The 13,148-nt window shown below is 47.4% G+C and overlaps 1 protein-coding gene across 3 annotated transcripts in view; it reads left to right on the top strand.

The window, feature by feature from the left end:
• The first annotated feature begins 5,609 nt into the window (after positions 1-5,609).
• Positions 5,610-13,148, top strand: part of LOC135369269 (glutamate receptor ionotropic, kainate 5-like) — a 47,016-nt gene continuing 39,477 nt past the window's right edge. For 2 of the 3 annotated variants that reach the window (XM_064602876.1, XM_064602873.1), the window contains exons 1-2: positions 5,610-5,757; positions 6,145-6,290. In XM_064602876.1, coding sequence (XP_064458946.1) covers positions 6,222-6,290 — 69 coding nt within the window. In that variant the 5' untranslated portion in view covers positions 5,610-5,757; positions 6,145-6,221. The remainder of the gene's footprint in view (positions 5,758-6,144; positions 6,291-13,148) is intronic. The other variant, XM_064602875.1, reaches the window with a different exon arrangement.

The following is a 13,148-nucleotide window of genomic DNA, read 5'->3' as shown; positions in this document are numbered from 1 at the left end:
TTATTCCGAAATCCTAAGCTGTTTGGAGAAGGCGTTTGATCGAAGACGGCTTGGTCGCTCCCAAGCCGTTCGATCGAAAGCCGGATGATCGACGCTGTTTGTTCGAAAGACGTCTTTTCGAAGGGAGTTCGAAGCTCGCAGCGTGTCCTTAGCACCTCTCTTTCTGTAACTTTGACTTGAACATTTATGAGCATGAGGCAATCAGTGTCCTCTCGCTTTTGTTTGTTTGTTTCTTGTTTTTTTTTTCAGCTAAAGAGGGGAGACCACTGGTTATTCGCAAGACCTTTGCCATTCACGAACAGCACAGCCTTCTGGCTTTTTACTCTCTCCCGTCCGAAAGGAAATAATATTGAATAAAATTGAATTGGATTGAATAAAACAATGCGGAAGTATGCGCAGTATCCGTAGCAGTAGGACACATACCGTCCATAATACACATAACGACCCGCGTTCGATCAAACGGCTTTCATTCTTGCGGAGACGATTTCTCCGGGGGACTTTTTTTCCTGGGGACGGTTCTTCCTGGGGAAATTTTTTTTTCGGGGAGGAAAATCCGGCATCTCGGGCGAGCTTTGATTATATGAAACGACTTCTCCGTGATCATTCCTTCAGTTGGCAACTAGCGCTGATATTCATCTCTGGAAACCCCAGTTTTGTAATTGCATCTGTGTTGCCCTTCAAGAATAGTGATTTTCCTAAAATACGCATAAATTTGGCTCACATGGTGTCCAGTTCTTCAGCTTTTCCACGACCGAATTTCACGTTTTCAAGTTTTGATTGAATTAACTGAGACCTCAGCATCCAACACAACGAAATCTGAAGTAAAAATTTACACTTCAGAAGTTCTTCTAAGAAAAGAAAAGAAGGTCCTGTCCCACATAATAAGGAGGCCGAACTGCACTTTTTTCCAACACTCAAAAAAGAACCTGTTAGGTGACCATTGTTATTATTTTTCTCCTCTGTGTCCTTCTATTTTTGGTCGAATCGTTCCTCTTGGCGTCCAGGAAAAAAAAAAAAAAGAAAAAGAAAAGACGCGAAGGATATCGCGACCCCCGCTGCGAGGCCTTGCCGCTCGACCTTTCCATATCTTCTTTGGTTGGTTTCCATGTGTCGACCCGAAGCCTTTATCGCCCTTCACCTGTTATGTACGATTTTGCAAACTGGCACACCGGAAGGAAGGGAGTCCCCTGTCACTGGGGTTGTCGACTGACATCATTTTTCTGAGCGGGTGTAATGTGAAAGAAAAAGAAGGAAGAACATGGGGGAAATGGGCCTTTCAAATACGTTACTGAAGTTTCCGGGTAATAATAAAAAGTCTGTTCTACGAGGGAAATTTTGAAAAGTCTTGCACCAACGCCTTGTAAATGAATTCAGATATTTGATAATGCTTACTTACCAGAAGTATACACATCAAAATGTCATTTTTGCATGAATAATAGAGTTATTATCAATGTAAATTGCATGTAAGCGAGTGCAGAAAAAAAAGGAATACCGTTTCGAGCACTAGATTTTCCAGACTGCCATTGTAAGCGCTGTGTGTAGGCAATGTTTATAGCCTAATTTACAGCCGCTGGTAGATCCAGTTGAGAGCCTCGAAGATACCGGCATCTGTACTATCCGATCACACTTGTACGTCGGCATACAATAAGTATGCACTAGTAAAACAATACGAAGAGCAACTGAAAATTCCATAATCAGTCAGTATAGGCGCCAGTGACTTGTGAAAACAATTGTAGGATAAATATATGACATCAAAATAAAAATAAAGTACTCATATAGCGATAGGAGACAAGGAAAAATAACGTGAATGTCTCGAATCGAACTGCGGACCTTTCGTGGCAAAGTTCGACACTTTACCTCTCGACAAACAGCGCTGAGGGCGCGAGCCGCCTTAAACTCGCGAGGCCAACCATGCACAATGGGGATTATTTCGGTAGTCGGAGGCAAACGGCGTGATAAGGACGCCGAGTGTGGCTCCATCTAGAATCTGGAAAATCGTGAATCGGAGTTGCTCCCCGGCTGGTATGGCCTCTTAATCCCCAAGTGTCTCGTTACGGCCAAATCTCATTACGGCCGAAGGTAGCCTCATTTCGGCCGAAGATGTTTCATCACGGCGAAAAAAAAAAAAAAAAAAAAAAGAAGCAACCACCTTATTAGCAATCGCTGTGTTTTATGCTTCCCAAAGTGTGTGTCACGTCCAGGGTGTCGAACCGAAACGTTTTTCGTTCCGGTTTTCGTTCCAGTTCTATCATAAACGGTCCGGTACCGGTTCTGCTCCGGAGCAAAAAAATAACGGTTCATACCAGTTTTAACCGGTTCCGCTTCTGGTGGGCATATTCATTCCCAGAAAAAAAAATCAATGTTGCAAAATGTAAACCCGTTTATTGCGCATACGTGGTATTTAATATTTATAGGCAGCTGCGAAATTGGTAGCTCCTGCTTCCTGTAGGTGAGTGTCTCTTCAAATAGGCTTTCTCCTTTCTTGAAGCGCATGATACAGACGGACTTGTTTGTTTTGATGTCATACGTAAAGTACTTTCTTGCTGGGTTGGAGCGATCGCGTCCCATCCGAATGCCTGTTGCTGCTTCCTCGCCAGCAAGCACCACCGCACGAGTAGGACGCAAATCGAGGAACACCTTCACTCACAAACGCGCTCGACGGCTCCGCTTTCTTTTCTTCGTGCCCTGTCCACAAAAGAGGCGCCACTTCTCACGCGCTTGCCTCGCGGACACGTAAATGTATTCAACTTCGCTGCTCTCAAACAAGGGACACGTTGCGCGACATTACCGATAGAGAAGCCGTTTCGCAGTCCCCTTGGGTCGCTGTTTAGTTGGGGAGAGTTTGGGCAGATGAAATTAAAACGAACACTACGGCACATTGGTAGAAAGTCACAACCGGTCACATGTACATCTAAGTCTATGTGCGCGAACGATAAAACGTTACAAAGGGAGCCTAAGGGTCATAGTATACCGACACACATTGCGCCGTAACCGTAACCCTCGTAAAGTATCCATGACATGACTTCAGAACACACGACGACAATTTCATTCGCCTACTCTTAGTCCAAACCGGCGAAGTTCTTGCTTGGACCGAAAACCGTTAAAATAATTTTTCGGTTTCACTCCTGAGCGAAAAAAAACGTATACGGTTTCGATTCGGTTCCGGTTCGCACCAAAATAGCGGTTTTTTTTTCGGTTTTCGGTTCCGGTTTTCGATTCGCTCCGACACCCTGGTCACGTCACACACTGTGTGTGTGTCCCCCACGGCGAGTGACACACACAATGGTTGATGCACACAATATTGCGACTGTGTTTCGTGCATCCCTCGTGAAAAATGTTTTTATTGTCATACTGTGTCACATGATATTCGTATGTGTTTCTCTCAGCATCCGAGCAACATCCTACTTGTTGGTTCTGTGAGCAAACTGTGTGTGTGTGTGTGCTCTGAAAAGTTACTCCACAAAGGAGCCCACTGGGAGCTCTAGGAGCCACATGACCTATGACCATGATCTTTTCCCCCACTAGCTGCCCTCTACAATTTAAGTCCAGCTGAAATTTAAAAAAAGTACACAAGGCGCTGAACAAAACGACATATGCTCTTGTTTGATGATGACCATAAGACATATGTTGTCAAGCAAACTATTGTTTTTCCATACATTCAAAACATGTTGAAGAATTATGGACAACAATGACAATTACGTCATCATGGTGAAACTGCATAGCCAGGAAAATATTTCAGGAGGTGTTTTATGAGGCTTTACATGGGGTGGAGGAGTCCCCCTCGTCAGTGCTTTATCTAGACCCCTAATATGAACAAAGTCGAGGGAGTAAGTATAATAACATAAATGCTGCTTTCTAGTGAGAGAGATGACGGCTGTCTTAGAAATGTTCAGGTTAAGCAAATTGTTTTTGCACCAAGGATGGATCCGCGAAATGTCATCTTGCAGAGCGGTACAGTCGTGAATCTTATCAAAGACTCGAGATAACTTAATTTCATCAGCATATTGCAGGACGTGGCAGTTACGTACACAGGTTGGCAAGTCATTAACAAACATGTTAAACAGTAATGGCCCCAGGGTAGGTCCTTGGGGCACGCCAGATGTCATGTGGTACGGATGAGAATATGCATCTTTGAATCGAACAATGTTGTACGGGCTGCAGAGATAGGAAGAAAACCATTTGCAGAGTGCAAGTGAGATACCATATAGTGACAACTTAAATATGATTGTTGCAAAGCAGGCTGCACACTAATAAGATGCATCATCATCGTCATCGTCATATTGTTTGTACATTATTTTTTGCATTCTTTGTATTACCTTACGTTGTATCCTGTCCTTTCACATTGTAATTAGCATTACTGTGTTTTGCTTTGCCTATGTTTCTCCCCCCCTTATATAATGCCCTCGGACCATTAAGGGTTAAATCAGTGAAATGAAACAGCGCAACTAATGATATGTGTAGCTATACCTACGAGCTTTCTGCGCTACTCCGCTTAACCTTTGACTGGTGCTTCCGGACTCTCTCGTAAATGCGTTCACCACGTATATAGACTCTTTTCATCTGACGTCACTGTCGCAGACGGCATAGCCTTTCCCCCTGCTTGTGGCAGCCATACTTTTGTGCATGGCGCGTGCACGCTACCAGCATTAACTGTGGTGCGAGCACGTGCGAACACAAAAGTATGACCGACGGAATGACGTCAGTGAAAAGGGTCTATACTCTCTTCACACTCCACCGAAATTACTCCCACCATGCAGTCCGTGTACTGCGTGCACTCTGCCGTATCGAGCACAAGGTGTCCATGGGTTATGTACACGGTATCACAAGGTAGAGCTCTGCACGGGCCTCCATTTCACAGCCACACCGTGGTGGTGGTGGTGGTGGTTATGGTGAAAGGGCTTGCCGTTGTCGGCCTCACGTAGGTGGGCAACGTCACGACTGACGGGGAATGTGCGCCCTGGCCGACTTCTAAGGGAACTGTGCCGCCATATGTCTGAAAGCGTCTGAGGAAAACCCAGGAAAAAGCCCAGGGAAACCCAGGAAAAAACCCAGACAGCACCGCCGGCACCGGGATCCGAACCCGGGTACCTCCCAGTCCGGGTCCGGGTACAGCCAGACCGTGCACGGGCGCATGGGAAAATGGTCAGCTCAAATGCTTCTCACGAATGGACATTCCCCCTTTTACGTCGTCAATGTACCTGCCGAAGAAGGCTTCTCTGTCGTTTTTTTATTTATCATCCCACTGAACATAGTCAGCAATTTGTTCCCCTTCCCATTTTTCATCTCGTATGCACTGGTACATTTGATACCACCACTTGCAGCAACGTGACGATGTATAAGAAAGATGAGAGGACGGAGAAGGACGAGGAAGGATGAGAGAAGCATGGAGACCCCGAAGGAGAAGCCACAAACGACACGTATCATCTGATATTCTATTTTAAAACATGCTCGTCAATCATAGCTAGAAATGAATATCCTAGCCTTGAGCAATCTCTCTCGGTGGATAACGGCCAGCGTCGGATGTAGAAGAAGGTGAAGTAATTGCGGTTACGCGCACTATTTTGAGGACGAAGAGAAAAAGGAACCTCAGAGGAACCTGGCGCTGGCTCGCCTGGCTCGATTCCTGGCGCTGCCGCTAAATTTTTACCTCCACCGTGCTGGGCGGTCTTTGTCCCCTGCTTGTTCCCACCGTGGCCAGGGTGAAACAACTGAACACTTCTTGCTAACCTGCTCTCAGCTCGGCCAATTACGCCGCAGGTATATCTGGACACCCTTACGCTTGTTAGGAGCCCCACTCTCATTGGCGTCAGTGTTGTCTCTCGGAGCATCACACACTGCGCTCTGTCATAGGGCTGTGGTAGCGGGTCTTGCATCCTACATCGTGCTCTCCAACCGCTTCTAGGCACTTTCTTCCTACTCTCATACACTTTCACGTACACACACATTCATACAGCCATCCTTTTGGCCCTGTATAGTCGCCATACGCATATTCCTACATACGTGCATATCCAGTTCCTGCATTAGTCATCACATGTCATATATGTCATAAGTTACTTGGATCCGACTTGGCCTTAGTCCCCATCATTACTGCACAGACATAAACAAACATCTCACGCCCCTTTTGTCCTGGCCAATCTCCCTTAGTGGCTCACGGCCATTATCTCATTGGTAGAAGAAGAAGAAGAAGGAACCGCTTGAGGAACAACAACAACAACAAAAACATGGCGGACGACGGGTACGTTGTGGTGCAGGGTACAGGAGCTGCCTTGATTGAAGACGACCACAAAGAAGTAAGTTGTTCTGCAATTCCCTCCGTGTACTTTGTTATCAACATGGTGTACGTTGGAAAGGTTTCAGCAGAAAACTAGCTGGCTCCCTTCTGACTCAATGAAAAGTAAATGCATGAGCAACCGCCGAACGTCTGAGAAAATTTGGAGGTCATTTTGAATTGTGCGAATTTCTTTCGTTAATTCTTTTGTACAGCCATTGATCAAATGTATGAACAGAATTGCAATAAGTTACTTCAAGAGCATACTATACTAAGTTACTTAATATACTAAGTTACTTCGGGAGCATAGCGCTCAGGAGCTTCGAGTGAAGAAATGCTCGAGATTTGTGGAGGGCATCACTTACCGAACCAACTAAGCAATGCGCAACCCTTGTACCTGTTTTGTCCTGACGAAGGCAGTGCCACTGTCGAAACGTTTCATAGCATATTATACTCTGTGTTAAATTATCCATTAAATAATTTAGTTTTTAACGTTCCTGCAACCTGTCGTTTCACGTCTTATTATTTTACTTTTATTCAACTTCGCAGCCGTCTGATATATTCACCGCTTTAACCTGTATATATATATATACAGGGTGCGGCAAGATCTTCGGACACATTTCGAAGAAGCGTTAATAATCGGATTCATGTCTAATAACAATGAAATTTGGTATACTACCGTAGTTTTGTGAGAAGTTTTAAAAAACTAAAGCTCTCACTTATACAGCCAACATGTTCCGAAATACGAGTCGAAGACTGCCCGAGCCCATGATGCATTTTAAATGCTGTATACCGCAATCGCTAGTCTTAGCGCGGGAGCAGTTCTCTCCGTTCCATGTCGTACCGGGTCTTTTGGCGCTCTGCCCGAAAACGAAACTAAAGTTGCAGATGTCGTCAAGTGACATGAAAGACGTCATCACGGCCGCCACGCAATGAGGCAGAATGTCGTAAATTTCGTATATCATTCGCTCCTCGTTGCTCCTCCTCAGGTCGGAAGCCCGAACTATCAGAGCAGATGAAGCGAGATGACACGGTCGTCTGCTTTGTAGGCTGGCTTTTCCTGCTCTGATAGTTCGGGCTTCCGACCTGCTGCTCTTCTCGTTACTCATATTATTGCTCTTGTATTGTGCAATACCCAACTGGAGGCAAACACCATGACGTCACCGTGGAAGTCGGCTCATCACCTTGAGCATAACCACTACGCTCGTACAGCGTTGAAATGCAGCGATCTAACCCACGTGCATACGGTGGACTGCATGAGATTTTGTGCTGTGCTCTGTTAACTTTCCCGCTCCCTCAAATATCGGTATACCTAGTGGATTATCCTCACCACCAGCTCGCCTGTTCGTCGCTGTGTCCGTGGCGCAAGATAAGTTTCGTTTTTGCGCACAGCGCATAGCACCCGATACAGCGTGGAACGGACAGCTGCTTCCGCACAAATCATAGCGACATCGGTATACGGCATTCAGAATGCACGGGCTCCGATATTCTTCGACTCGTTTATCAGAACGTGGTGGTCGTATAAATTAAAGTTTGTACGTTCTGATAATTTCTCACGAAACTAAGGTAGTGCACCAAATTTCGTTGTTATTATGCGTGCAAACGAATTTTAACGAGTTTTCGAAATGTGTCCGAAGGTCTTGCCGCACCCTGTATATATGGTGTGTCGGGAAAAACAAAAAACGAATATTGTCGGGGGTTCGAAGACACACGCTTTATTGTAATGACGATGGAGATGACGACGACGATGATGAAATATGTCTCACAGTTTCCTCCCCCCCCCCCGCCCCGGCAGGGAGGAGCCATCCTGGAGAGTTTACCGTGAACGCGCTATGTATAGGGTTGAAGGCGTGACACATATGTGCAGACTCAGTGGAGCGGCAACGACAGTGAGTAGGGAATTGGAGAGGTTGAATAAGGTACGTGACGGGGGAGACGTTGTAAGGGACGACATAATTGTTGTGTTGTAAACACGACGAGGAATAAAGGAGATGGCGATGAAGAAGGACGGAATGCGGACGGGTGTTCGCTAGGGATCCGATAGAACACCCTGGCGACGACGAAGAACCTTTGGAAATCGGGCACAGCTAGTCCTTACTAATATGAATTTCGGTGGATTCCTGCCTCCAACGTCTTTTCTACCAGTACTAGGAGAGCCGAGTGCCCCGTGGGGACAATGGAAACGGTTGTTCCTGACCTCCTTAGAAGCGGGAGACACGTGTTCACCGGCCAGAAAAAAAGGCAATTTTATTACATTGCTCTATGCGCTCGAGCCGTCAAACGAGCTTTCGTCATCGTCAACAACAACGGTTTCGACAACAGTGACCGTCAACGTCTTCGACCATGCACTGCATCTTCTGGACAAGCGTTTTGGAACTGCACTAAATGTTCAACTTGAACGGCATCGCTTTCGCGGAAGAACGCAGAGCACTGGAGAATCTACCAAATGTTTCGTTGGAGATTACGTTTGTTTGTCCGCGCAGTGTGACTTCGGGCACTTCGAAGATCAAGCAATCAAGCACCAGCTACTAGAAGGTGCCATCATTCCGCAAGTTCGGGAACGCCTACTTGTGGAATGACAAACATTCACATTAGAGAAAGCAGTCAACTTGGCAACTATGGAAGCCGCAACTGCTGCAGCTAAGGAGTTTGTGCGGTCCACTGATGCCGGGACAATGAATGAGCCCACGAGGACTGCAGAAGTACAGCGAATTCACGGGAAGCCAAGACGTACAGCAGTGTCACGTCACGGCCGACAGCAATCACAGTCCTGTTCTTCGAAGAATGTTTCGTCGTATTGTTACAGATGTGGAGCAGCTGACCATCTTGCGAGTGACAAGAGATGCAAAACCATCGGTAAGAAATGCAAGCAATGTGGGAAACTTGGCCACTTCAGGAAGGTCTGTCGTGGAAAGCTTCAGGTACATTTGGTGGAGGAAGGTGTATCCGTTCTTACAGTTCGACCAGTTCACCTTACTGACATGCGGGATAACCCGATTTTTGCGGATGTCATAATTGAAGGGCAGCCGTTCCACGCATTGGTCGATACCGGATCTGCAGCATCGCTTATGGCATTGGAGATCTACGAGAAGATGTTCAAGGGCAAGTTCACTTTGGTAACCCCTACGGTGTCACTGGTAGACTGTAGTGACAAGAGGATCCAAGTCCTTGGATGTTTTTGTGCAAACATACGGTTCCGAGAAAAAGCTGACTCTGTCCTATTTCACGTGGTAGCAAGAGGAGCAGGCATGTGGAAGAGTTTGTACGCACATGCATCACCTGTCAGGCGACGGACAAGTCCGCCAAACCAGTGCCAGCTCCACTACAGCCAGTGACCTTGCCAGCGAAACCTTGGCAAAAGCTCGGAATAGATATCGTAGGGCCGTTCCGGTCAGCCCCGCACAGCGCAAGATTTGCAATTACCTTAATGGATTATTACAGTCGCTGGCCGGAGGTTGGGTTTTCGTCAAGGATAACTCCAGAAGTGGTAATCGATTTCTTGAACCGTGCTTTCAGTAGAGAGGGATTACCCGACGAATTAGTGTCGGATCATGGGCCGCAGTTCACTTCGGCTCTCTTCGCTAAATATCTTGAAGAACGAGGCATCAAGCACAGGTTCTCGTCCGTATACTATCCACAGGCAAATGGGCTCATTGAACGTTTCAATAGAGTACTCAAAGATTACGTGGAACTGGCGCTTTTGCAGCAGAAACCAATACAACAGACGGTTGTGGAGTACCTGGCTACCTATCGTTCTACGGCTCACGCAACGACAGGGTGTTCCCCTGCTATGCTACTCCATGGAAGATGCCCTCATGTGGCAGGCTTAAGCCATATCAAAGGCAGCAGACTCCAGTCCAACGCCGCGGAGTCTCATCTTCGAAAAACAGTGCATGAACGACAGAAGAGGATGAAACAGTACACGGATTTGCGTCGAAATGCTAAGATATACCTGCATTCCAGCCAGGGCACCTTGTAAGGATCAGGATGAAAGCAAAAAGCAAAGGAATGCCATGCTACTCCAAACCGTTACGAGTGAAGAAGCAATGTGGGAAGAATTGCTTTTTGTTGCAAGACAACCGCATTTGGAATGCGTCAAAACTGATTCTCGTAACTCCAAACGAGCACCATCAAGATGATGAACGTCTCAGAGACAGTCGCACCGTATAAAGTGGCCGCCGTTTGGGAGTGCCGGTTCGACAATCTCAGCAGGAGCTACAGGACCTGCACCGCAGGCAGCATCAGCACAGGAGCAGCTGGATGAAGATGGGTTAGCATCGAATTTACCGGCTACGATGGAACAAGAGCCAACAAGTGGTCAAACCACCGGGCTTGGGGCTCCGAACGAGGCTATACATATGTATAGGACCTCTTCAAGATGGAGTCTCATCTAACCAAGAGCATGCTCCGGAAGGCGACGCAACCAGTTCAGGGCGTACCGCTCCGGCGCTCAACTCGTAAGAAAGGGCTACCAGCAGCTCTGAGGGACTTTGTGTTGGACTGATGTTTTCAACCAGCTCCCGTGGCTCAGTGGTTAGCTTTCTGGCCATGTCACGTCGAGACTGGGAGGTACCCGGGTTCGAATCCCGGTGCCAGCTGTGCTGTCTGGGGTTTTTCCTGGGTTTTCCTCAGACGCTTTCAGACATATGTCGGCACAGTTCCCTTAGAAGTCGGCCCAGGACGCACATTCCCCCAGGGGGTTAGTCGTGACGTTGCCCACCTACGTGAGGCCGACAACGGCAAGCCCTTTCACCACCACTGAAGTTTTTGATTTGCAAATTAGTTGTATTGGACAAGCCTTACGTTAGCTTAACGTTGGTCGGATTTTCTGGTTTGTGTTTGGGTGATTTTTTTCCCCAAGGGAGGAAGGCTGTTGTGTTGTAAAGACGACGAGGAATAAAGGAGATGACAATACGCCATAATGACAATGAAGAATAAGGATGGAATGCGGACGTGTTCATTAGGGCTCCGATAGAACAACAATGAAATAAAAACTCAGGAGACAGGCGAGACCTGCGTAGGGGAACCCACAGTCAAACAAGTTGTTCCGGATGGTAGACGACGTTTGTGTGGGGTTCGTCATAGCGATTTTTGGCTGAAGCTTGGACGTCGAAGGTTCGCCACCGGATGATTTGTCGGCACTCTTCCGCTCGTCAAGTTGCATTCGCAAGGATGGGGTTGGCAATGTGTGGAATATTAGGGAAGAGGGTGTCTATTGTATGCTCCGGTTCACGCCCTTATATAATAGATAGAATGGACTGAACCGCGTCGTGGACTGCGTAGCGGTATTGTAGGCGAAAACAAGGTAAGGAAGTAAGTCGTCCCAATTGTCTCGCCGAAGTGAGATGTAGAATGAGATCTGCGAGCGTGTGGTTGAATCGTTCGGTGAGCCCGTTTGTGGGTGACAAAGTGACGTCAAGCGGTGGGAAACGGAGCAGCTGGAGAGGATCTCTTTAAGGAGCTGGGCAACGAATTGGCAGCCCCTGTCGCTTACAAGGACTCTTGGCGCCCAGTGCTGGAAGAGTATTTGTTGAATAAAGAAGTTAGCAACCTCGGCTGCCGTATCGGTTGGAAGAGCGGATGCTACAACGTGCCTGGTGGAGTGGTCGGTAGCGGCTACAATCCACTGGCTGCCAGAAGCTGATAGAGGAAGAGGTCCAAAGATGTCAGTTCCACACCGGTGGTATGGATGTTCCAGAGGGGGTAGTGGCTGAAGCTGACCGGAAGAAGTAGTAGTAGGAGATTTTCGTTGTTGACAGAGCTGGCACGACGATACGTATTTGTAGTCTGTTTTTCACGAATTTCGACGAATTTTCGACGAATACGCTCGTAGATTTTGAAGAAGGCCAAATGAGTGGCATCATCGTGAAGCGTTTTTAGTATAGCGTTCCGGAGGTGGCGGGGAACGACTAACAGAAGTCGGGAGTCTTCAGGGGAATAGTTCTTTATGTACAGTGTCCCATCATGCAGCACAAAGTGCTGGCTTTTACGAATGAGCTTTTTGTCTCTAGACGGAACGGTGCCATCGAGATGACCGATGAGAGTTGCAGCCGCCTCGTCCTTAAGTTGTTCGGAGGGAAAGGTTCGTGTATCAAGTTGGGATAAGCACATAACATCTGCGCAAGAAAGCGGTGTGTCAGAGTTCCCGATTCCAAGCGAGCACCGGGAAAGGGCATCAGCGTCCTGGAGTTTCCGTCCGGACTTATAGTGAACGGTGAAGTCAAATTCTTGAAGTCGTAGAGCCCAGCGCCCGAGACAACCAGAAGGATCCTTCAACGATGCGAGCCAACATAGCGCGTGATGATCATTTATGACAGAGACGTGCCGGCCATAGAGGTGCGGGCGGAATTTCCGTATAGCCCAAATAACTGCTAAGCTCTCCTTTTCGGTTGCGGAATAATTCTTCTCGGCTTTAGTCAACGTGCGGCTGGCATACGCATTGACGTGTTCCATTGGTGCGTCAGAAGGTCGTTGTGCAAGAACAGCACCTAGCCCTGTGTCATTAGCATCTGTGTGTAGTTCGGTGGGAACTGAGGGAGAGAAATGCCGGAGTATGGGAGCGGATGTCAGGGCTGCTTTAAGGCACTCAAGTGACATTTCAGATTCGGGATCCCATTCGAAGTTCTCGTCCCGAGAAAGGAGCGCTGTGAGAGGTCCGGCAATATGGGCATTAATAAACCGTTTTAAGTACAAGAGCCCGAGGAAACTTCGAAGCTCTTTGATGCAGGCTGGCTTCGGAAAATTTGCGACGGCCTTCCCTTTTTCCGGGTCTGGAGATATTCCTGTAGCAGATACAATGTGGTCAAGCTTTTTAATTTGTTCAAAGCCGAAGTGACATTCTTTCCTATTCAACTGTAGCCCTGCCCTTTCGAACGCTCTG

This window comes from Ornithodoros turicata, chromosome 9, assembly GCF_037126465.1.
Source record: "Ornithodoros turicata isolate Travis chromosome 9, ASM3712646v1, whole genome shotgun sequence".
Taxonomy (NCBI): Eukaryota; Metazoa; Arthropoda; class Arachnida; order Ixodida; family Argasidae; genus Ornithodoros; species Ornithodoros turicata.
The sequence above is the reverse complement of the archived record's forward strand: the minus strand, read 5'-3'. Positions and strand labels throughout refer to the sequence as shown.